The 27018-nt window shown below is 35.1% G+C and overlaps 1 protein-coding gene across 1 annotated transcript in view; it reads left to right on the top strand.

The window, feature by feature from the left end:
* Positions 1–26772, top strand: part of CDH19 (cadherin 19) — a 39628-nt gene extending 12856 nt beyond the window's left edge. Inside the window, exons 4-11 of the mRNA XM_013942347.2 lie at positions 185–349; positions 1027–1211; positions 2438–2691; positions 5181–5317; positions 10633–10754; positions 19119–19236; positions 21413–21664; positions 25722–26772. Of these exons, the coding sequence (XP_013797801.1) occupies positions 185–349; positions 1027–1211; positions 2438–2691; positions 5181–5317; positions 10633–10754; positions 19119–19236; positions 21413–21664; positions 25722–26212 (1724 nt within the window). The 3' untranslated portion in view covers positions 26213–26772. The remainder of the gene's footprint in view (positions 1–184; positions 350–1026; positions 1212–2437; positions 2692–5180; positions 5318–10632; positions 10755–19118; positions 19237–21412; positions 21665–25721) is intronic.
* The last annotated feature ends 246 nt before the right edge of the window (positions 26773–27018 follow it).

The raw sequence follows: 27018 nt of genomic DNA, 5'->3' as shown, positions 1-27018 counted from the left end.
ACAGCTTGGATGTTGCCAAGAGTGCTAATTCCCAGCGTTAGGACAGGTGTGCTGTGCACTATCTAGAGTGTAAATTCATAACTGTGTCCAATGATGCATTTTATACCCTTATTATGTAGTCAGATTTGGGGAAAAATGTGACTATTATATGTCAGGGCCCTAAAAATGTACTTTTCATTTTTAGGGGTTATCAGAATGTCTTCCCAAATGGATAGAGAAACAAAGGATCAGTACTTGGTCATCATCCAAGCCAAAGATATGGTTGGACAAGCAGGGGCTTTTTCAGCAACAGCCACTGTTACCATCAACCTCTCTGACATCAATGACAATGCACCTAAATTTCAACAGCGTGAGTATAGGCTACTGATAGTTGTTGAAGACTTGAGGAAATTTAGATCTACTGTAGCTCTGTTAAGTTCACTGAGGTCTGTCTGTGTTTGTCTTCAGCATCACAAATTTCAACAGAAAAGTTCAAACTCCAAATAGAGCAAACACCTCTACTATTGTCCAAAGACTTCTGGCTCCTGTTTTTATCACTAGCCTTTGGAGTCAACGGAGTTCCTAAACTTCTTTCCACATAGTTTGCACTACCTAAGCCTAAGATTTGAGCAGTGAGATACTTAGCACTGTTTTCACTCCCCTTCTTTCTCTCCTTTCTTCAGTCTTTGCTAAAAGGATTCTGTAATCTTGTCGGAAATCTCAGTCCAGGGAGTTTCCAGTGATGTGAGAGCTGCCAGTTGGGCTGGCAGTAGGAGCTAATAACATGCAGTTGGGAAGTGCTGCCCTCCACTGATTGTTCATAGTGCTGTAGTTTATGCACTTCAGCCCTTCATTTACTCCTAAAGAGGGGCTGGGAGAGAAGGACTCATGGGTGGAAAGGTTGTCTTCCTCGGCCCCCAAAGTACCTCAGTGCGTCTAATAAAAGCTAGTGCCTTTCCCCAACTTTCTGATAGCCTCATGCCATCATAGCTATAATGGCTATTAACCAGGTAGATCACTGAATTGTGTCAGTGTATGTTTCTTTAGGACTCTACTATATGAGCATCTCTGAAGAGGCTCCTGTGGGCACTACCATAGGCAGACTCATGGCAGAAGACAGCGACATAGGGGAGAATGCAGCCATGAACTATTTCATTGAAGGAGATAGCACAGATGTTTTTGACATCATTACTGACAATGAGACTCAAGAAGGAATTATTTTATTAAAAAAGGTGAGATCTCAGAAACCTAATCGAACATCTCTAAATACTGGAAAGAACCTCCTCAAACAAGCAAGAGATTTTAAAAGTGCCTATTCCTTTGGATTTTACTATTGCTTTTCTTTCTACAGGCTTCATGATTTGATGGGAATATTAGGGGGAAAGAAAGAAATATGGTTTTCCTTTTGTTTATTTTTTTGCCTCATTCCTGTTACTGGCTAAATGCAGTACTGACAGATGAAGTATTTTAATTTTATTCCCAGATATGAATAACAGTGTATCCTATTGAGAGAAAATGTTCTCTCTCTCTTCTGCAAAATCTGTAAAATCTTCATCAATAAAAGGTACACACTATTTCCTTCCTTCCAAAGCTTCCTGTTAATTTAACTGAAGACAAAACGTATTAAGATACTGAGATACACAGTGGATTGAGTGGAAAAGTTATCATGACATAGCTTTTAAAATATACTAAAAACACTCAAAATATGCTAGACTTATTAATTAAGATATTTAAGAGGCTTTTGTTTACTGTATGATTTATCTTGGTATCATAAAGGAAGAGGAAATATTCTGGGTCTGAAATGATGATACGGTTCAATAGTCACTAGTGAAATCCAGGACCTTGAAGAACTGAAAGCTATAATTTTGGTTTTTTTCTATTTGGATTTATTACAATGCAGGAAGATATTTCTTTAATATTTCTTGTTTTAATTAGAGAGGATAACAACTGTCAAAAATAGTAATATAACTATGTGTTTGTTAAATTCTTTATTACCTCCTGGAATTTATTTCTTTTAGAGACTAAATTTTAAGAAATTCAGTTTAACTCCTGCAGATTAACTGATTGCCATTGTTTATACAAAAGTCAAGAATAACATTCATTAAAGTTCCACCTACATTGGTTGGAAATAGGAGTACCAAGAAAGAAAGTTGTTTTGCTTATGACTGACATTCTATGGGAAGACTTCTATCACAGTGTTGTTTAACTTTAACAATAAAGCAAGCCTCCATGCCAAGGAAATCAATCTTTAGCAGTGAAAGCCAAATAAAGTATGCCACAAAATAATTGTTAGAGTGTTTTTAGGGTTAAAAAAGAAATCTTGGAATAAACTGCATATAAAACATTCAGAAAGAAGATATCACTATTTTGGCTTTAATCTCACACCAGATATTGATTTTTTATTAATTTTCAAATGTGAACAAAGAAAGATTCCAAATTTCACTTTGTTTCTTAACAGAGGGTGGATTATGAGAGCAAGAGGAGATATAATGTTCGAGCAAAAGTTGTCAACAGGTATATTGATGAACGTTTTCTGGAAGAAGGACCATTTGAAGACACAACCATTGTCAAAATCAATGTGCAAGATGTTGATGAACCTCCAGTTTTCACCTTGGAGAACTATGTGATGGAGATTGCTGAAGGGGCTGTGAGTGGCTCATTGGTAGGCGTTGTAACTGCTAGAGATCCAGACAATGATGACAGCCCAGTCAGGTATCTAACTTAAAACATGAATAGGCCTCATACATAAATACAGTTGGGATGTCCAAAGGCACCAAGGACTAGCTTTGTGACATAAACTTCAAGGGTTCCTTTCTTTGGTTCATGATTACAATTAAGTGTGCTTTCATTGTGATAACCTAAATTACCCTCGGTTAAATCCTGGCCCCTAGCAAAAAAAACTGAATAAATTAGCTTTGTTTGTGCATCTTTACAATCACTTTGAAGTGGGACAGTGTTTAAAATAGTGGACTGGGAGAGGTTGTAGTATAACAGCAGAACTAGGGTACCATAGCCAAAACTGCAAGTGCCTTGAGGTTTTCCAATCTGTTCCCAATTACTTTTTGAGAAAAGAAGAGATGGAGTCATTGGTGGAAGAGAGAAACAGAACATCTCAATGGGAATCTACCCTTCTCAGCACGACCAAAATTCACCAGTTCCCTGCAGTTACCACAGCTGCCCCATAGAGATATTTTATATATATATATATATAAATCCCACAGGCTTTTAATTTTATAAACTCATTTTGCTGTATCTTAAGGAAGGAAATAGGTAATTAATCACTACTTGGGATTTATAATTAAAATAGCTGGTCGAGTTACTTGATGTCACCATGTACTGTGCAATTTAGACAACCTGGAATACAGGGACAAACATGTGAGATGCAAAATAACTTATGGTATGTGGATTAATTTAACAGATTCCTAATAGCAAAAGAATCATACTGTTATCTATAATTCAGGCTTCAGAAGTATCGTTAATGCAATACCATTTGCTTTGTTTTTATACCAATTTACTGTTATTTAGTAAGCTAGTCATAGGTTAAATTAGATAAGAATAAAAATATACCTGCACTTTTTTCAAAACAGTTGGATTTGGTTTGTTGTTTATTCAGATGCTTCAGTATCTCCTACAAAACATGTAAATACAATGCATATCTGTGAATCCGAAATATTTTGATGGAGTTTGTTATGAAGTGAGTATGTCTGTATAGCCCCATTACTCTTAAGTGTATATTGCACCACTGAGTTTTTTTAAAATAAAGCTAGGCATTTTTAATACAAAGATGAGTTTATTGGGAAAAGTACCACACATATGCATCCAATTTCTAAACCATCACTATCGCAAATGAGAGCATTTACTTATAGCTTGGAAAAACATCTGTGTTGCATTTTGGACCCCATTTCTCAAATAAATAAAAGAAACAAAAACATGCAAGAAAACCACACTATTTCAATAATGAAAAATACTTAAAAAAATCCAGCATAGATTTTCTGAAAATTATCTATCAAAAAACAAATAAAACCAAAACAACAAAGAAAAACAATGACAAAACCCTAAACAAGCTTTCAATGAGGAGGATGAGAAACACTCACATAAATAGAAAATACTTAAGATTGAGGTGTAAAACCCTAAAATAGAGGTTTATAAATGACAATCCTTTGTTTCAAATGAAAAGAACAATCTCTGACTATGTTATGATGGTTCTTTAATTTACCATCTTGCTGATTTTCCAAACAGACTGAAAGGTAACTATAAATAATAAGCAAGAGAGCCATCCAACTGCTGGCACATAATCTGAGCTAGAGTCCTGAGTGCCAACATGAGATGGAAGGATATTATCAAGAAAAATGAAAGAGAGAATAAAAGAGGGAATAATTAAATGTGGGAATTCCAAACAGAAACAGTAAGAATCTTTCAACTATTGAAACAGATTTTAATTCCATGAAATAGATTCTGCGAGGAACTGTGACACACATTCTTTTTTATATGTCATGAAAAATATTTGTACATATCCTTTCCATTTGAGCCAATATCTTTGGTGTCTTTTTTCAGTTCCTTGCTGGCCTGTGACACGGGATTAAACTTTACCAAATTGAATGGGGTGTATATATGTATGTATGTATGCATGTGCATGTCCACATATGGACATAGCATCCAGATCCTTTAAGTTAAGACTCTGGAACCCTGGACTCATTTGCAGTCATCTCTCATGTTAAGATTGTGTACCCTGGCTTGGTGACACCTCATTACAGATAGTTGTCTTTCTTTCTTTCTAATGCCCATTCCCTCAGCATCAGAGCATGTCAGCAATGACAAAATGGATTTACCATTATACCTCCGCTTAGCTGTTAGTGTTATTCATTTCACAAGTGGCACTTTTGCTGTTTCTTTTCAACGAAGTCATTCACCTGCTGTGAGCCTGACTTAGAAATAAGAATGAATAATGCATTTCTGATTCAGTTCACATTAATATAGATCTGAGGCATATTTAGTTTTGTAAAAAGAAGAGCTTTGATCTCAGCAGCAGTGAATTTTAAATGTTTATAAGCGTACATTTTTCATGATTTCTGAGTTGTTGCAGCACATATTTATATGTATATATGCACAGGTCTGTTTTCTCAACTGACAATAGCTTTATAGGTCCTTTTTTCTGACAGAACATTTCAGTATTAGGGAATCTCTTTACTTTTTTGGTGCAGGTATTCTATTGTCCATGGCATGTATTTAAAGAGATTGTTCAGCATCAATGAACACAATGGAACAATCATTACAACTAAACCTCTGGACCGAGAGATAGCTGCTTGGCACAACATAACTGTTACAGCCACAGAAACAAGTGAGTAAGAAACTTAAAGAACACTGTGTTTTATATCCTGCATACTGTAATTATCATCTGAATATGCTTTCTTTACATGGAGAATACACGCTTCTTTCTCATTATATTACTGTTGCTTGTTACGTTAAGGAGCATTATTAAAATGATTAGTTAAATAGAAGCAGAATGTATTTGAACTCCAAGGTCCTGTGCTTTATCATAAAAGATGACCTTATAAAAAAAAGAAAGGAAATTGTAATAGGATCAAGACTGCAATGCTTTCAAGTTACACTGAAACGTATGAATTGCTCCTGCAGTGCAAGATCTTCTGCTAAATTAGACCCTGGTTAATTTCACACCAGATTTTTGACTAGTGTGAAATTAGCCAGGGTCTAATTTAACTCCAGTCAGAAACTGTGGCTCAAATTAATTGTGAATGTAAGGCCTAAGTCAGCTAGACTTCTCTTCAGTGACAATTAAATCTGTGAAGCATCCTTCATATAGATTTCACCTGTCAGTTTTGTTTGAAAGCCAAATGCAAATTACTTCTGTTTGTGCTTTTGGTTGTCTAGTTGCCTGACTCTGGGACATCACTCTAGAAAATTAACAGCTACTGATTTATAATGCAGTTTAGCAAGATTATTTGGATACTATTTAAAAAACCTAATCCCATCCATTCTTAGGAATGATTTAAAAAAAAAAATTGAAACTGGAGGCCTATGAATAGGTCAAACAAATTTTGCCAAATATTTTTAATATGTTAGTTTCATCCTGAATCTCAGTTTAATGCTATTTATTGTTTAGACCAGTTTAAACATATATTCATCAATTGCACTGTGCTAAAGAGAAATATTTTCTCTATATAGGTCAGAATAGTATGGCTAGAAGTTTAATATAGGATAGTCATTAGCAATATTCACTGGAGTCTCCATTTTGTGTTTGGGAATTGATAGTGTTATCTTCCTTTCAGCTTCTCTGTGAGTTTTTAAACATAAGTGTATCTTACTTCTCACATTGCTGGACAGCTGGCAGGTGATGGTAAAATGGATCTCTGGCATATTTTTGTCCTGCCTTGAATAGCTCTATGGAAACACAGCAGGATGACTTTGGTCTGGACTTTTCTGTTTAGCTAAACAATAAAAAAGGAAAGGACCAAATGTTACAAATGAATAAGTGTCTCCTGCCGTAAAAGGAAGCAGATCTTTTACAGTAATGAAAGTTACTGTAGAGAGACTGAGCCCTCATTCTCTTCATATTCTTTATTTCTTCAACAATGGTAAGGTCACTGTCTATAAAATTATATTCAAAGCATTGAAGTTAGGTCACCTTGGTTTGGGCATACCTGAAATGATTTATATTATCAACTAGTGGCATTTTATTCCTTGAAATATAATCCCAATGTGCGTATAAGACATTTTGTGGATGACATTGTGGATACACTGAAGCCAAATCAAAACACCACTAGACTTCATCCACACTAGATATTCTGTGTAGGTGAGACAAATCTTGAAACTGCATTACAACAGCAACTTCTCTACGGGCCTACTATGTCCTGGCATTTGTACAGGGCCTAAGCCTTTTGCCCCCATTGTTATGATAGGGATCAGAGGTTAGTGAGAGAAGCTTGCTTTTGCTATTGCAAGCTTCTAGAGTGGAACATACCTCAATAGCATGTCTCAAAAGTACCCAAAAATAGATCTAATCCGTTGGACATAAGATTCAAGCATTGGGAGCCTACTATCTGTTCAGTCTTGTTCTGCTTTATGCCTAGGAGAGTTCTAGCTCAAGAGAAATCAAGTTTCTTACATGTTTGAGGTTTACTTGGTGTTAATCGGCTTCCACCTAGTAAAAGATTCAAGCAAAAACAGCAGCATTCTAACAACACATTAAAGCAAGAAACCCTTAATCCATCAGCTTTACTTGACAGTGATTAACCAAAGATAACTGAATGACAATTTATTAATCTAGAAGAGGAATGCTTGCCTCAGCTTTCTCTCAATTGAGCTATAAACGGCCAACAAAAATTTGCAGTGGAAACAACTCACTGAAGCTTCCTTTGATTCTCATATGTCCAGTGGAACAGTGCACTATTAGTCTTAAGCAGACTTACCCACAAGAGTCAACAGAATCATCTGCCCATAGGGTTTCGCACAGAAAACTTTTCATAGTGGGTTTCAGAGGTAATACATGTTTACAGTATTGGTGGCTTTCTGGAGATATCAGTCACAGTTTATGTCATTAATTTAATGTCTAATTGTCACCTCACCTTGGTGAAATATGTTTTTATTAACAGACTTCTAACGTTTTGGATTACTCCTATATTTTCTAATTTTACCACTAAATTCTTCCTCCCTTTCCTTCGGGAAGTAAAGAAAGACAAATCATAAACTTGCCTTAGCCTAAACTGAACTTTTTTCTTTTTTTAATTATTATCATTATTATTCAAAGTTTCCTTTTACTGACTAGTGACAATCCTAAACTTTCGTTAATCTCCTGCAAGTACTGAGTTCTATTTTGTCCCTAGAGAGAGTCTGCTTTTTTTCACACAACTCCCTTCTCCTCCTGAGTGAGTTACTCAGTTTGGTCTCTAGTCATTAAAGCATCAACTTATTCTCTACACTGATACAACCTATTGCAGATGACAAACTGCTTTCTTAGATCTTGTGTTTCACGTACTGATTTCTGTCATGGAGATTATGATGAAGAAATTCTCTGCTCATTGAAAGGTCTTTAGCTTAATGTAGAGCCTGAGTAAGACAGCTGTATTTAGATTCTGACAGCTGTCTTCCTGTGTGAGGCAAAGCACGTGTTGCCTACTTTCCCTCCCAGTGAAGAACTGGAGAGTCACTCTGCTTCACTTAACACCTTTGTTGAATATTTACTGGAAACCTATTTCAGGAGTTTCTTGGCAATGTGTTACTCCCTCCCAGAGCAAAACTCCTAAGGTTTCAGAAAGATTTAAAACTGACATACTGTTATATTCCAATAGCAATGTGGGAAATTTCTTCCCTGTTACTTAAGCACACACTGATGAAAAAAAAACAAAACCAAAACCAAAAAAACAAACACAAAATAAAAAATAACTCAAATACATACGGAAACAGAAACAAGATCATTACCAAAAATAAATTAAAAGGAAGGGCAATTCGGTGAAAGAAAATAAATGTGTGAATGGCAGCTCTAGGCTGGAAGGTACTGTCTGATTGTTCCTGCAGGCATTTGAAGGTAAGCATTAAAACCAATGTTTTCCATGAAGCTTATTGAACAAGCCAGTCAGAAGCCACTTCTGAACAAGCCAGTCCTAAATTTCTCAGTAGTATTTTTAAAAAGGATACATGCTATTTTTTACATTTATTTAAACAATAAACCAAGCACCATATCATTGCCTGTCATATGTATGTTGGGCTTCAACAAGAGAAATGTCATCTCACAAAAAAATATTTTTAGGAAGACACAGACAGATCATAAACTTCTGGAAATTAGAACAGCTCTGATGATTTCACAGGAGGAATGTCAATGTGAAACTGCTGCATATCTAGCCCTTTATCTCTGTGGTAGTTGCTTTTACTGCCATTTCCTTTGGCAAAAGACTCAAAGCAATCAGCACAGATTCCATAAGATCCAAGAAAACAGATGTTTACTCCAAGCAACTAGTCAATTATACATAAAAAAGCAATATAAGAACCAACCAAACCCCTACTGTTAGAGGGAAGGCAAAAAGGAGAATGTTTTGTTTTTCTCTTAAAGGTCTGTTTGACTAACTTAAGAAACAGCCATAAGGACTTAAGAACTTGTCAGAGGCAGTGATAGTAATCACGTCATGCAGCATATTTTAACTATATGAATATTCTTGTTAATGACCTATTTGTGGTTTAGACAGAGCAGGTTGAAATAAACTTATTTAGTATTCCTGAAATGTCTTAAGATGACTTTATTCAATGAAACAAACAGTCCTTATCCAACAAAAAAATCATTTTAATGTCAACATGAAACTTCTTAGGCACTAGAATAATATATTAAATTGTAGGGAAAGCAGACATTTATTAGAGCTATGCCATCTGAGTGGGTCAAACCCTAGTGAGTAGGTCAAACCCTTACTGATAGGCAAAAGACTTCCAAGAGGTATTTGGTACCCTCAAATTTTCCTTTTATTGGTTTCAGGTGACACATTTATGAGCATTTTTATCACATAAGCAAGTATTTTTTGTTTAGGCCTAATCTATACACAAGTTTTGTATCATGTTAGATCTGGATTCTCTTTGTCTGAGATAGGTATAGCTGTAAACCTTGTGTAAATGCAGTAAATACAGCAATAAAAGTGCTTTACAGTGGCATGGTTTATTTTCCTTTTCAAATAGGAATAAGCCATATGGACATAACTTTTATATCTAAAGCCACAGCAGTAGAGTATACTCAAGTAACTGAAGCAGTACAGCTTTCATGAGCACATAATGCCTAAGAATTAAATCTGTTGCGCAAATAATACTTGGAACAAAGCTATAAGCTCGGTCTATCGAGTGTGTCAGTAGTAATACTTCAGGCATGTCTGGGTAAAATCAGATTTCTTTACAAATTCTTTGCAAATAAGTGTTTGAAGACCAGTGGATAGAACAGCTCTGTTCCACATTCAAACTGTGTTCTTCAGAGCAGTCTCAGCCTTCTGACAACTAGGATTAAGTGTGAATATCCACTACAATTACTCCATGGCTAGCAGTGGTAGAAGTGATTTGAAAGTATGTATATTTGGGGAAAATTTGCTCTAAAAACTTCAATATTTCAGAATAATAAAGAAGTGGAAGAGTAACAGAATTTCTTAAAGGATTGTGACCGATCATTGTGCTATCCATCAGCTTGAGATGCTCCACATGAACAAAACCTTACTAAATTTATCCAGATCAGATTTTATTTTTAACATTAAATCAGTTTCCAACCTAGTAAATGAATGACTGAACAAATACAGTATTATGTATTGAATATGCTTATGTATTTCTATATATACTATGGTAATTTAACCTGATGGTTTGTGGGAAAAAGAAAACACAACTTTTTGTAAATATAACCCTAACAAATCAAGAAAACACTGTCTGATTGATGCTGGGAATTCAGATTATGAGATTGGAGCAAAAACCCAATCAGAAACATAATAAGAAATCATATTATGGGATATATTTGAACAGGAATATTAAAAAAGGTACAATATAAAATGTATCTGTGGGTCTCAGTGACTATTTTCTTCTGTGTAAAAATTAAGTAAAGTTTTCTAATTTCTACATTTCTTTCAAATAGGTAGTAGATTACTTAAAACTTTAGATTTGTTTCTTTTTTTTAACCATTAGGAAATCCAGAAAAAATTTCAGAAGCAAATGTGTACATCCAAGTTCTAGATGTTAATGACCATGCACCTGAATTCCCTAAATACTATGAAACATTTGTGTGTGAAAATGCATTTTCTGGCCAGGTGAGTGCAAAGGAGTTAACCACCATTTTTCTCCTTGAAATAAACTAGACACGTGATCAGAGGTGTTGTGATTTCCTTCTAATATCGATTATTTCTGTATTGCAAGTACAGGCTGTATTTTGTCTATTTCCAAAATTAGTTCTGTTGATAGATAAATGTGTAAGTTGAAATTTAGGTTCCAGAAAATGTGTGTGCACTTTTTCCCCTCTCTAAAACAAAACTAGTACATCTCATTGTTTGTCTGCCAAAATTGATGATAGAGAAGTACAGAATGAAACTTCTAGAAAGAAGCAAACAGTGTAAAAGACAGATATGAGTCACGGTAACATCACAGAAGTAAAAAAATTAGGCCTGGGGATTTCTGCAACAAGACAGCATAGTCTAGAAGGGTCTTTTTTTTTAAGAATACTTTGGTTATAAATCATTCATTGTAAACTACATTCGAACCCTGTCTAATTCAGTGGAAGTCTAAAGATCTTTAAGTCATGGTCTTTGCAATACCTTCCCTAGCTGGCTACTTACGAAATTGCTGTGTGAAGAAAGTGTCCTTCCTTTGAGGTTCTCCTCATTTCCTACTTACAAGTTCCCTGTTGTTTCCCAGGTGGACGCAGTCACATAGGATAGCTCTCCTAATCCCGCAGGTACACCACTGAAACTTCATTTTCCTCCACAGCTATACATCTTCGTAAATTATCCAGTTTTACAGTTTAAGCCCCAAAGTGGCCACAAGCACACAGCCAGACTTTGCTCAGGATTCTAAAAAAAAATTGTAAAAAACACATCTTTTAAAAGTAAAACAAAAAAAGGTACAGCATGAAGAACAGAAAGATGTAGACATAGAAAATCTAATTTCTTTCACTACTCTAAAGCATTCTTTGGACATACAAAAGAGACCTTTGGGATAACCATGCCACTCCTGTTCAAGTTGTTTTGCTTTGTTTTCATTTATGTTTCATTTCACATATTCATTTCAACAGAATATCACAGAATTAAGTATGGAAGCTTATAAAATGGACATGTTTTGCAATTGCTTACAACGTAAAAAGGCAGGTAGATTATTTTCCAAGACTGATATCACTGCGTAGTTGTTTACTGTTAAATAATATCTGTTACTCCAGTAGCAGTTACTTTTTGAAAAAAATGAAGCTATTTTTAAAGTATTTTAAGATCCACTGGAGAAAGAGTGACTGTAAAGTGCAGGAGAAGGAGGAGGAGGAGGAGTAATAGTAATAGTAATAATAATAATAATAATAATAATGATGATGATAAAAAGCAACTCTTTGGGAATAGAATACAGGATTATTCCTGAATAAAATTATAACACCTGAATGAGGTAGGAAAAGGATGGACAAAACACTTATTCTAAATAAGTTGGGGGGGGGGTATTTATTTTTTTTCCTTTGCTATAGTTTTGTGAGAGTTATAGGCAACATTAGCTAAGCCTTTGGAGGCTATTCAAAGACAGCAATGCTAAATAATCTTCCTATTAACAAATGTTCTTAGGAAGAACAAAAGGAAGCTGTAACTGAAGTGCATAACTATCACAGTCAGAGATTATATTTTATTTAAAGATTTAAAACACAATTGATAGTTGATGTTTTTAATACTCCTTCACAATTATTATTCATTTTTGCACTTTTTACTTACATAAAATGTTTATTTATTTTCATCAGTTATAAGCTAAGAGGTTTAAAAGTGGTTGTCCACTGAATAACACAATTTGCATTTCAGAAGAATTAGTTTAAGCAATTGAAGGGCTCAATCAGACAATTAAATATCTTAATTTGGCCATATTTCTACAATCAATTCAAAACAGTTCAGGATTCTGCTTACATGTTACAAGTTGAGATCAGAGCTTGTATAGAAATTGAAGTAAAATAGTATATCAAAAGTATCTATCTCTTCCTATTTAACTGGAAAAAGACATGCTGAGGGATATTCCCCGAGACGTTCTGCACCTCTGGAATTCACTTCCTTTCCTTATCTCTGCTGAATTGTGTCTGAGCTGTGTTGACAGGATACTCCAAAAGATATTTGTACTTCCCAGCTTATAGTGTTTGGGAGGAAGGAAGGAAAAGCACTGCAGGGGGAAAGATTTTGCCAAAAAGTGGACTGTCTTATTGACCTTGGAGGGCTTTTGCTTGGTGTCAGCCAGGTTTATATTAAAGCAATGCAGAGTCATGTGATATGAAAATTATTTGTGCATAGTCCTAAAGTATACTAGGCCATCATAAAGAAGGGAAAAACCATCATGAATAAAACAAATTAAAAAGTGTTGTCTTAATTATCCAAACAATAGCTTAAGACTAAGAAAAAAATGCTTGCTTTGAAGTTTTTTATTCTATGAAAAATTATCAAAATTTTTGTTTCTGTTTTTATTGAATGAATGTTGATCTTAACGTCCCTGCACTATGGTTTTGTGTGAGGTACAGACAACTTTAGTTTAGCCTCTGGAAGACATTCAAACAGAAGGATTAGATTTGGGTCCTTGGGACTATCATTTGAAACAAGAGTTTAACAATAAAAATGCATGTAAAGAAAAAGGTATTTTGGCAACATTCTAAATCCCTTCATCATGTTTTTCAGATTTTTCCAATGGATTTTTCGTGATCCATTTTTTGTTACTGTTCTGAACAGTCCTATAATCCACGTCAGCTATATACTATGCACAAATAAAGTTTTCTTTTGCACATTGTAAAACCAGTTTCACTGCACTACAAGTACTAAATATATTATTTTCAAAATAACTTGAGCATGAAAGTTGCTATGTAAAATAGAATTCTACTCTATTGTAGCAGTAGTTAATATCAGATCTAATAGAATTATATTTATAAGCCATCCAAATGTGGGATTTCATTTTGATTCATCTTGGACCTTTCTGACCTTATAACTGTGTTGTATATGAAGGTAAGTGATGACCATGATGTGGTGTTAGTTCTTTATAGCTTTCCTTTATGTGTGTGTTACAATAACTACAAACTGTTGAATTCTACAGACAATCTATGAAATTGGTCAGGAAACGAAATAGACCAAATCTGTCCTGAAAGTAACACTACAGACAACCCAGCAGGAAAGGATTTGACCCAGTAAGCTTTATTCCCAAGTCATTAAGAAATTGACTCAGCCTGAAGCTGCAGCTTGAGAGCTTGAAATAAGCTATGTCAAACGTCTTTGTGGGCTGCATGTAAGCAAGCTGAGCATCCAGAATGTATCCAGTTGTATGTATAGTAATTTCAATTCCCTTGAAGATATTGGTCTTTCCTCCTATCATGCAAGAAACATGTTTTGGCTGAAGACAAGCTGCACTGAATACATCTACGTTTTGAATTAGCACTGCCTTCTCTAATGCATATTTATTCTGGCAATTCTGAATTCCTTTAATTTGAGGATCACATATGAACTGACTTTGATGCTGCAACTTACTTAGTAGTTTTTATTAGATCCATAGAAGTGACTATGCATTAAGCACTTAGAATTAAAGATAAGAAAACAACAAAAAAAAAGTTACTCAGGACTTAGCATATAATAAAAGTCATCAGTTACTGTAAAAGTGAAGAGTACTAATATGAAATGTTACTAGAATAAAAGGGGGGGAATTTAAGAATATTAATTTCTAGGGGTATATGACTAATGTTAAAAATTAGCAGTTTGCCAAAACAGATCCTTTCTAACAAGTCATGGTGTAAAATTGTTTTTTGATAGAGGGGAAGTTAAATTGATGGGTTAGAAAGGCAATAATTATTTCACCTTGTTTTGTTCCCTTGAACATTTACAAAAAGCATCTGAGAAGCAGTGATGAAAAAAAAAAAGAAAAAAAAAGAAAGAAAAGTAAGGAGGGTATCGCTTTAGAGTATACAAAGGTGGGTGAAGCCCTGGAAACATCATACATTCTAGCAGTCCCTTACTCTAAGCTATACCTGCAGATGGACAGAGTGTAACATTTTCAGAATGTGGGCTCAGTGGCCCATGGCAAATTCTTTATTCTTTTTTATACAGATCATGATTCAACAATGTCAGATCATAGAGGAATGGAATAGGTAGGAACAGTTTATCAACATACACAAACAAAGATAAAAAAGGAACTTAAATGTCATGGCATGAATTTGATAATAGTGATTCCATTTCTGAGTTCTTCACCATTTTATTTATAGCTGAGCAGAAATATCTTGGAGTAGGTCCAGAGGACTCAGATCAATGTTGTGCCAACCTGCTCCTCTATAAAGGGATAGAAGTGGCCAAAAGAGAGACCTTCAGTTAGAAGGTCTACTTGGAGAACGTAGGTATTCATTATGACAGCAGACGTTTCATCTTTTACATATACTAAACTTTGCTGGTCATCAAACATTATTAAGCAAAGGAAGTGTTCCTTCATGGCATGAGAAAACTCCAACTGCTTGTAAGACCTCTTCCAGTTTGAGCAAAATCAGTTCTGTATTCCCAAAACAGATGTATGATCTAATCTCCTACATCCTGTAAAACACAGCACAGCTCCTACACTTCATTGACGGAAGTTGAGTGGAAAGGGGAAAAAAAAAAGCAAACAAGAACCTTCTAAAGTTGTTGATACAATTATTAAGTAGAAGGAGAGAGGTAGCCAATCAGTTCTTATTTCCTTCTATCTGTCTAAAGGGAACAGCAAGGCTTTTTTAATACTACAGTTGTGCATGGAAGCACACACAAAGGACTCCAAATCATACGCTTGGAAGACTGTAGCATCAAAATTAATGAGCACTGTTTTTCAGATGGGGATCTATGCCTTAAGCTGAACTTGGGGGAGAGAAAAGACCTTAATAGAGAAGCTTCCCCATTCCTTCTAGATCTTTCCATAATTCCAATTCACTGAGACAACTTGGATTGAGGAAATACATTTTCAATGAATTTTCATCAAGAATATCAGGAACTCAGGCTACTCCATGACCCGTTCTTTGCAGGACAAACAATACTCTAGTAGCTATTCAGAAGGTTTATGGAAAATCCCTTCTATACAAAATAAATAAGCATTGAGAGATCAAGGCTGTTACCAACATCTTAGATTTCACCATTGATGATGTTATGGTGGAAAGTGTCCACTAATCAGATGGATTCAAGAAGTTAGGTATCTTAGGCCACCACTTTTCTTGTGAAGTTATGACAAGTCTTACTAACCTTTGCTCAAAGGAACACCAGCTGTCCCCAGCACAGTTCTCAGTGTTTTTGGACAGAAACAGTGAATAAGGTCAAGCCATCATAAACTTCAATCAGATTTTCAAAAAGAATCCACCAAATTAATCTCAGTTTTAGAGAAATGTAGTTTTATAAATGGGCTACTGGATTATTAAAGCTTCGAGATTAATGACATTTGAAGTAGAAACTTTTACAACAATTAAATTTCAGCCAAGTCAATGCAACAATATGATATAATCCTGCAGAAGCAACATGCCATTTACCATCCTTTCTTTGCTTACTCATTAAACAAGTAGGTTTTTTTGAATCTTAACTCAGAAGCAATAAGTGCTATTTTTCAGTCTGTAATGACAGTTTCCCTGGTGAAGGGCTAGAATTTCCTAGTTTAGATGTACAAAAGTCTAGGAAACCTGCAAAAAATATATTCTTCTTTCTGGGCTGTTTTTTCCTTCAGACTCAGCAAAATCAGATCTGCCTGTTGCTCTCTGAATATTTTATAGACTCATCTGGGTTTTGCTGAATCTTAGCAGAATATAGTAAGAAATAAACATTAAGAGTTGGCCCTGAATCACTTGCATATATGCGTAGAAAACCATAAGGACTCTTAAGTTTGTGTAGAACAGTACAGGACAGATCAAAGCAATGGAAGTTTTCTTCAGGCTAGACATGTGCTCCTCAGAATTATATTGATTTGATTCAGATATAGCTAAAATTTATGGGGGAAAATGATAGACTTAAAAATATAATTTCCAAAGTTATGCCTAATACCTGCTTAAATAACTATTAATCAGAATGAAAAATGGGAGTATAAAAATCACATCTATAGTTAACACATTTTTTGTAAGTTGCAGTAAGTAAGGAAATTTGAAATTTCTGTGATTCTTATCTTAGAATCAGGGTCTTAGTAAGCTACATCCTTACACAAACTGGGGAAAAATGGTTGTATGATTCATTAACCCAGCAACCATAAGATTTATGTTAAATTGCTCATAACAATTGCAAATAATGGACAACAATTCTTTCAAAAAAATTTGAAACAGTCTGTTTAACCCCTTTTCCACCCATAGAAATTTCCTTGAAATTCACATTACTTTTCAAACAGAAAAAGACACCACTGAAAGCATAAACAAATAGACACTTCATTTTGAGTTTAAGAAAATCTTAGGACTGTAGAAGAAACAGTCTGCTAAGCAGGGGTACACGATCAAGCTCTGAATAAGTCAACTCAGGTATTTCATTAGTATGGTAGACCTGAATTCATGGGGTGCTCTTCCCTACTTGAGAAGCCAAGCTAAGAATAAGAATATATTAATGTGACTAAGACATCTGTGTTACTGTACAGTATTGCTGTATTAACTTGTATATTGAGTCTAGCTTCATTGACCCTGAATTGTAGGGACAAACACATATCCATAAAAAGATTTTTTTCAGCAGTAAACATGAAGTCACCAGCAAATCTTCCGCAAAGACCAGCAAAGTCTTTTTAATTTGTTGAGGTATATAGCAGAATAATATTAGGAAAATGTGCTACTTGTTCCTGTTTTAGACTGGATCTATAGAGTTTCAGTCTCTATTGCTGTTGATATTTAAAATATTCTAGGAATTATATTCCATTAAAAAAAAAAGATGATTTACTCTCAAGATAGTATTAGGGATCAGTTATTATTCTACTCTGATTTCTTGACCCTTGTGCCTATACTTGTGTACTTACATCACCCTAGCTATTTATTTTTTTGCTCTGAAGAAAGGGAAAACTTTTTCTCAAGAAGCTTTGTTCTTTGTACACTGTTACCAGGTACATCACTGAGCAATCACTCATCTCATTAGTGGCAATAAAAAAAAAAAAACCCACACACAAAAGTCTTCATTTTTCCATGGGGTCAAAATATAGATTGGAAATAATTTTCATGTATAAAAAAAGGACAAAGCGCAAAAAACACAGTGCTTCTATGGTATGTACCACGTTTTGCACTCTGCTGTGATGCTTTCATCAAACTCAGCTTGTTTGAAAAGAAAAAGAATGTGTGTTGAAATCTTAGATCTTTGACTGAAAAATGGTTTAATCAGGAAAGGGTTTTCAAAGGCACAGGTTGAAGGCTGGTGTCTACTTCCATTGACTTACTACTGTTTTTGCTTCTAAAATAGCCCTTGTAGCATTCGTGCTTTCTGGCTGAGAGGAGTTGAGACTTGAAATCTCTTGGGTACAAATATCTACCAAGCATGAGGTGACTGACAAAAAAGAGCCTGAGTTTAAAATGGATGTTATCACTTCTGAATTTTGATGGTCTTGCATCAGATTGCTTTCCTCCTGATTGGTGAGGATCTTCTCTGGCTATTATATGCTGTGATGCTTGAGTCGCTGAATATTCACTGATAAAAGCGACAAATATTAGCTCTTTGTAATCAGAAATATTACTAATTATATTAACCAGAATGTGGTTGTTTATTTACAAAGAGGAAAGATATTCTTTTCAATGCTAAAACGTTAAATGTTAAACGTTCAATGATAAAATGTAATTTTGATTTTCATCTTGCAGATTGCAATCTGGTTTGACATATTTGTAAGAGAAAGCTATTTTGTTTTCTTGAGGGAAAGAAAAAACAACAACAACAAAAAAAACCTACCAAGCAGTTCCATAATCAATCTGTTACAATTTCCAGAATCAACAATTCAGCACATGAGCTTGTCATCATATCTCACTTACTGCACCTGCAATATACAAGCTGAATGATGTCAATGTGTCTTGTGGGCCGGAAGGAAATGGATTTTGTATAGAGGGATTTGTTCAAATGTAGAATGATATACTTTCACCTTGGGGGGGGGGGGAAGGACAAATACTGTATACATTTTTTTTATTTTTTTATATTTTTAATGGAAACTTTATTTACCCCTTGTCTTTTGATCTGGGATATCTTTCATATTTTCTCCAAGTTTTAATGCCTACCTCTCTCAAACAGATGAAAAATCAAAGCAGCGGATTTGCAGAACAATTTAATACCTATTATAACACCAGCAAGTCTCAATGAGACTTGTTTGGGTATGGCAGGTGTACATTTATGAGTGCATGTACATTCATATATATTCACAGATCCCATCTCCAGCATCAACTGTTTACTATAACACAATTTGTCTCTTTCATTGTTTTAAAGAACAAGTATATACTTTTATTCTTAAATAACTCTGTTTATCTATGTTTCCAGCTAATTCAGAACATCAGTGCAGTGGATCAAGATGATTCAGCAGAAGGCCACCATTTTTTCTTCTCCTTGGCTCAGGAGGCCACAAACAACTCACATTTTACTGTCAAAGATAATCAAGGTAGTGTCACTCATGTAAGCTCTTTAAGACCTTCCTAATGAGAGTCATGCTTCTAATGGTCCTATCATCACCAATTCTATATATATTAAAAAAAAAAAAAGATAGAAAATGTTGGTATAAGATATGAACACATCATGAGACATATTTCATAACAATAATTCAGTAATCCTAAAGAGGTTAGGAGGTTGGGTTTTTGTTTTATGCCTCCCCCTCCCCCTCTTTTTTTTTTTTTAACTGAGTAACCTAAATAGCAAAAAACAGTTTTATTTCAAAGGAAATAAAAAATATTGAGATCAAAAATAGACTGGGATTCCTTAATCATTGTTTTCTTAATGTAGGATGTGGAGATATAAACTTTCTTATTAAAATCACTGGTCTTTCTAAGAAACAAGATTGCCAGAAACAGAAAATTGCTGTTAATGCAAGTGTGTTACTTTTTTACTGCAGCAAAACCAAAATTCTAAACAGAAATACATAAGAATGTAATCTTATTTTCTAACACAGTTTAAAACATGTATACTGGTTATTGATGACATCATATGAATGTCTTCTATATGTATTTTAATGCTATTCAGATCTGGGTTGATTGAGATTCTTAAGAATAATCCTATAGAGTGATAACAACCAAACCCAATCTGAAGTGAAAACTTAAGTTCAATAGCTGATGGAATTTCAGGAAAGAAGACCACTTAAAGTCAGTCTGCTAAGACTGTGAAGAAGAGCTTCTTCAGACTCAGCTAAAGTACACATTGTTCTTATTGACTTTGTTAATTATTTGAATGTTCTGACTAGGTGAATAAATCAAAGGGAATAAGTTTTGGAAAGTTCAGACTATGTTAAATGGCAAACTACTTTTCTCAATATCGCAAATGTTAAAGTCAATGTTTTGGTGTGTGTTTCATTTCCCAGCTTCATTAACCTCTCTCTCGCTGCCAGGAGAAAACTTGCTACATTAAGGTCAAATTGTGTACGATACGGGGAGCCTTTCCCATTTCTTTTGCATCCTGCACAAGTTCCAAGCAGAGCTACACACAGAGTGTAGGTCCAATTCCTTCCAATGGCTATCGATGCAGAAATAATCTTTTCAAACATAGTAGGGTCAACCATCAATCTCTCCTTTTCTGCCTCAATTCACAGAAATAGCTGGGTGAATTGGGATAGTCTTAGACAAAAGCAAAAATGAGTGTACATATCTGGAAGCATTTTATCTCAAAATTATCCTCTGAATGGATCTATCCTATGACTAAGAAACCCAGAGGGACTTAAATGTGAGGGAGTTAACTTTGGTAGACTGTTTGGATAGATGTATGCTACAGATAATTGTAGAAATGTTTTTCTTTTTTCTATGTAAATACATACAATAATTCCCCTGTCATGATTAAAAATCCCAACATGTAAATATTTATGTTTTATCCATTTTTTTTCTTCTTTCATTCATGTTTTCTTCTTTCTATATGTTTCTTTTCTTCTTTTTATTATACACAGATTTAGGCAGGGATCATTTAGCTTGTTGAAAAAAAAAATCTAAGACAAGTTTCAAATTTGAATTAGGATATGTAGCAGAAGTTGAACTTATGCTACTTATTAGGTTTCATGCAGAGCTAATTTCTGAACACTAAAAGTTAAATACGAAGCAAGGCAAGAGCCTATAGCAACTTTTCCCTAGTTTAAGTAGTATGAGCTCAGCTAGCTCCAGTTTTAAGTCAGGGAATGAACAAATGACTATTTTAGTGCACTCTTTTCTTGCTTTTTCTCCTTTTCCTTTCCAACCGCCTTCTCTCTGTGCTGTCAGACACACTTTTGGAGCTTTTTGATTGGTAAACTGTCTATAGTTCATCTGTGAACTGCAGGACTGGTAGCAGCTGGTTATATGGAACCATTTTAAGAACCTAGTTTGAGCAGGTGTTAGATACGAATGAGTATTTTTCTTTCTTATCTTTGAGCATTAAAAAGAGCTCCTACTGCCCCTCGAATATATCTGCCAAAATAAATGCAATTATTCAGGAATGACACCAAAATAACACATATCAGCACCTGGCTTAACGCTCTTACCTTTTCTAATGTGTAGTTTTGCACAGTACTGTTGTTTTTAAATAGTACAGTCAGATACCACTAGATTTTATTGCCATTGTTAAAAAGTGATAAATGTATATCATGCATATAATTTATCTTCTAGATAACACTGCTGGAATTTTCACGGCAAAAAGTGGCTTCAGTAGACAAGAGCAGCTTTCTTTCTACTTGCCAATCTTAATTCTGGATAATGGAACCCCACCACTTACAAGCACAAACACTCTAACTATCACTGTCTGTGACTGTGACATTGAAGTTAACATCTTCTTTTGTCGATATGGAGCTTTCATGTATTCCATTGGTCTGAGTACAGAAGCTTTAGTTGCTGTTTTGGCTTGCGTACTAATTCTCCTAGGTAAGTACTAGTAAATGAAATAACTTTGCTTTCTTTTACAGTAGGCTTTATTATGTGGCAAAGATGTTCCCTAGAGTGGAAGACTGGAAGTACTGTCCTATTAAGAAAAATCACAATAAGGCAAATGTTTAATCTCTTTTCTGTTTTCTTGACTATAAGTTGTTTGGTTTTTTTTTCAGTTTTAAGGAAAAAAAAAAAAGAAAGAATTTTAACACAAGGCCCTAAAAGTTGGCTTTAGTTGAATTATGGTCCTACTTATTCCTCCAGCATTAGTAATAATAAAGATTTGGAAAGCCAAAGGCTGTATTAGAATTAGATTAGTACGAGCAGAACCCTACTCATTCTGCCTTAGCTATGTCAAATGTAGAGCAAATAATAAAATGCAGAGCAAAATAATAAAAGAAAAAGAAAAAAAAAGACTCTGATACTATCAGGAAGCAATATTATCTCCAGAAATAAACAGGAGTTGCTCTCTCAGTTAATAATGTAGCATCTCCAGACAGCCATTTCTCCAAGTGTTGAACATCACCTTTTTCCTCTCAGGAGACTCCAAATTAGCCTCCATTACATTTAGGAAGTCATGGATGCGAGACATGAGTTCGAGAGTTGTCTAAATACATAAGAATGGCTTGTGAGGCATGCTTGTACCTCTGCAGAGGGAAGCCCCTGTCACACATAGCTGGTGAATGGCCACCCACAAAACCAGTCCCACCACCCAAGGCTGGCTGTTTCTGCCCTGCAAAGGGCGACAGTTGCCACAAGCCATAGTGGAGTGACAACAGCCAGGGAAACAGACTTCTCACCGATGAAGTGTGCAGCAATCCCTGCGATGATGGGTTTATTCTCTTTCCAACTACCAAACTATATGATGACACGGACACATTATAACGGTTGGCATACTGTATTTCTAATCATGCCCCAAGGGTTAAATGCCCGTCCTCAAACTCTGTGCCTATCTGAGTTGGGAAGGTTAAGGTATGCTAGTTTCTGAGGCCAAGAATGAAAAAGGAGTGATGTAGTTAGTAGACTAGATTTGTGTTCCCAGCCAAGTGACTGAGTTTAGAGCTTGGTCACTCATGTTGGTCTTTGGCCTGGAGGCAAGATTCAGTAAAGAAACAGTGAAAGACTTCAAAGTTCCTGCTGCTTATGTAATAATATGGCATGTCCATATTATGCCATATAATGGAACATGTCATAAAATGTTATATCCAGAAATATCACAAAACTAGTGATGGGTCATGATAAGGAAACAAATTTTTCTACTGGAAATGAAAATTTTCAAACAAACAGCTCCAAATTCAGAAAACAGATAGAATCAGAATTTCATTAATTTAAAATGGCATGATATCAAATCATCATTATAAACTGCAGACCTAGCATAAGTTATATTTTTCCCTACTTTTAGAATTTCTTTGAAACAAAACAAACAAGAAAACTGCAATGTAATACCTAGTTACACAATATAATATCAGGAAAGAAAGAAGTAATAGTAACAGAAATTGCGTTGCCTTAAGAAACAAAACTTTCCTGGGTAATTATTCTCCCAATATATTTTGTAATGAGAGCAAATAAAATTAATAATATTTTTAAAACTTCTATGTCACTGAAAGAATTACAAAGCAGTTTTAAGTAAACCCTGTTTTTTTCAGTGTAGGATATTCAGGTGAAGAACATTCTTTTATCTACCCTCATTATACAGTATGACCTCTACCAGTCTATAAATAACAGCATACAACACTAAACATATCATCACTAACCACAGGAAAGCTGTGAAGCTTGAAAATGAAAGCTGGCAGCTCTGTTCTGATGCTGTAGTTTGATCTGTCATTGTAGCAATACAAAAAGAAAGACAAGTCCAACAGAGTTAATGGAATTATTTTGACTTTGTACCAGTGAAAAAGGAAGTTAAACATGTTAAAGATCACCCATATTCCTCATTCTGTCTGCAAGCTTATGGTTAGATTTTTCTTAGTGTAGGGAATAGAAGCTGGCTTTAATTATTTCCTGTTGTTGCACCTTTGGCCTCCTGACTGAATGTCTTGGTGAGAACTCATTGAAATTTCTCCCAGAATGGAACCCTGTGGTTCAGTCCCACAGACTCATTTGAGTTCCCCAGAAGCAGCACCTTTATCAATTAACTGTGAATCAGAGTCTTTATATGACCTTGGGCTGCCATGATTATGTGACATGCAGAAACTGCAGAAATACAATGGTCTACAAAAAATCAGAATGTTTTTTATTTATCCCTAAGAACACACTGAGTAGCTGGAACAGGGATTAAAACAACAGAAGAGTGGCTCACAATTATTATGTCTAGATGACAGTACTCTTGGACAGACTCTAGCCATATCCTGATTCCATATCAAAGTCCAGGAAAATACCAGTTCCCCTACTACCAGCTCCTGGTTTCCAACAGAGAAAACCAGAACATATGACTGAAATTTGTGGTTTCTAGACTCACCTGCAGTTCCCAAGTCACCTTATCTGAATCTGAGTTTCCCTTGTCCCAGGCAACCTTCATTATTGGCACTGGAAAGCAGCTCTCCTCACCAATGTCACTGCATTAGACCTTCCAGTCAGTGTGAGTTTACAAGCAAGCTAGTATGCATTTCAAGGTTTTCTTTGCTTGCGGTCTGGTCACTGGGCCTGGTCACTTTGCTTTACGCACTTAAAGGGGTGAGGATCGGGCACTGTCACTGCGTTGTCTAGGTCATCAAAGGAAATATTCATCATGGGCTTCATGATTACCTGCAGAGAGACCCTTTCTCCATATGGAATTAACACTTGGCGCTTTATAGGCCAATGTATACCACAAAAGTCAAAGCAGAAACACCAACACACACATCAATTACGAACAGAAAGAAACCAATCTACCATACTCTTCACAGACATACATATTCAAAATACATTAAATCACGTAAAGTATTTTGGTGGTTATTTAAAATTAGATAATAAATGATTTTTACATAATATGCTTTGTCACTTATGGTCTGAAATCAGAAGAAGAGTTCATCATGCAAAGGGTTTGGAGAACTGAAACTCCTCTTTCTGTTTTGTAAATGTAGCATAGTATTGTAGAAATTCATTTTTCCAGTGTTGTCAAGTTTGGTGCTAATATCTCCCACTCACATAGTATAGTAGATAATAAATACAGGGAAATAAAGTACTTCAGGTATCTCATCCCCATAAGTGAGGTAAAATCTGGTGGCAGTTTTGTCATGTTACATCCTGAGTAAAGAATTGTAGTTCACAATCTACTTATTTATTAAATACAACTACAGTTAAATTTAGTTAAAAACTGAAATCATTCATTTCTGTGAATGTCATAGAGTACTTGAAATGGATCACACAGCTCAGAGTGAAATGAGCTAAGATTAAAAAAGAATAATGCTTCTAAATAAAGAAAAAAACCCAACAAAATAAGTCTAAGAGTTCAAATATGTAAGAAACAAGCTGCTCTGATTCACAGGTCTTGGTGGTAACTAAGCATTTCTACAACATCTCCCAAACTTTAGTGAGTCTTCAAATATCCAAACCAATGTAACAGAAATAATTGAACCACAGCCTAAACAGTCTATGTAACTGAATTACTTCCTACCAGTTGAGGAGGATATCTCACTCACTCTCTTTCATTTTTCATCCGCCCTTCCTGAGGCTTTGATCTGAGAGGGAGATAGGTGGAGGGAGAGAAAGAGAGAGAGAGAGAAAGAAATTAAATTTTGAATGTGGAATTGATATATTAGATGATAAAGCAAAGCAGTTTCAAAAAGCATAACCTGTGTTCCTATCACTGCTTCAAGCTCTCATTTACCCAAAGAATGGCTCCATTTCATTCACCCATTTTATAAGTCCCTTCATAACCATTTTACCACCACATACTATGTTCATCTCAAAACCATAAAATCCATAAAGATTACAGCTCTATAAATCTGTGAAGACAGTTTCACTTTGCAATAGCACTGATATTAAGACACGTTACCACTTTTAGGTGTTTCCAAGCACATTCAAAGTCTCTGGTTCTGTTTATTTTTCCTTTGTGTTTTTGCTTTCTTGCCAGTTTTCATTTTGGCAATTGTAGCCATAAGGCAGCAGCAGCAGAAGTCTCTGTTTTCGGAGAAAATGGAAGAATTCAGAGAGAACATTGTCAGGTATGATGATGAAGGAGGTGGAGAGGAGGACACAGAAGCTTTCGATATTTCAGCACTGAGGACCCGTACTGTCATGAGGACGCACAGACCTCGGAAGAACATGACCACAGAAATCCACAGCCTCTGCAGACAGTCTCTACAGGTTGGCCCTGACAGTGCAGTGTTCAGGCAATTCATTTTAGAAAAGCTTGAAGAAGCTAATACCGATCCCAGTGCTCCTCCATATGACTCACTTCAAATGTATGCCTTTGAGGGGACCGGCTCTTTGGCTGGATCCCTCAGCTCTTTAGGCTCAAACATGTCAGATGTGGATCAGAATTATGAGTACCTTATGGATTGGGGGCCTCAATTTAAACAGCTTGCAAGCATGTATGTTTCCCATAGAAGTGTAAGGGATTAGTTACTTTTTTTTATTATTATTATTATTATTTTTTTTTAAGTGCTTAGCAACCAAAACCAAGTCTGGATTTTTAAACAGAGATCAGTCCACATTTAAGCACTAAAATAAACATTTTTTTCTAGAAACTGTTGGATATGGAGGTCTTTTGGAAAATCATGCCAGGAGTGTCAGGAGCTGAGGGATGGGCACTCCCCATTTTGAAAATCTAGTCGTTATTTAGGTGCCTGGACACAAACTGTGCTTCTTTGAAAATCTAGGCCCAGTTCTGGATGCTGAAAAACTGAATCCTGCAAGTACAACAGGAGGAGTAGAAGCCATAAATGAATATTGTAAATATTCTGTCATCTGTAAGCTTTAAACTGTTTCCAAAGTTAAGAGAGACTTTTGCTGTTGAATATATTAATTTAACCAAAGTTAAAACATGCATATTTGTATAATGCTTAATTATATAAATATACTTATGTGGAAAAGTAGACCCTAGACATTCTAAAACAATTGTCAGAAGGACTTACAGAATTATCTATTTATTTTTCTTAAAATGATAAAACTAAAATAAACATTTTTTCCTATCAATGTAAAAATAAAGACCTATTACATCAGCAAGTATCTTCTACTAATTTTTTTTTTTTAATGGAACTATTGGTAAGTGCCTAAAACCAATAATTAATTTAGCAACTACAACATACAAAAAAAATTGGTTCAAGTTAGAATCAATATTCAACTTAAATACCACAATCAACTACATTATATGTTGCTGTACTTACAACAAAATACTATCTACATCTGGGCATTTTTACTTTTATTAA

The sequence above is a fragment of the Apteryx mantelli genome, chromosome 2, assembly GCF_036417845.1.
Source record: "Apteryx mantelli isolate bAptMan1 chromosome 2, bAptMan1.hap1, whole genome shotgun sequence".
Classification (NCBI taxonomy): domain Eukaryota; kingdom Metazoa; phylum Chordata; class Aves; order Apterygiformes; family Apterygidae; genus Apteryx; species Apteryx mantelli.
This window is presented reverse-complemented; position numbering and strand designations above follow the sequence as displayed.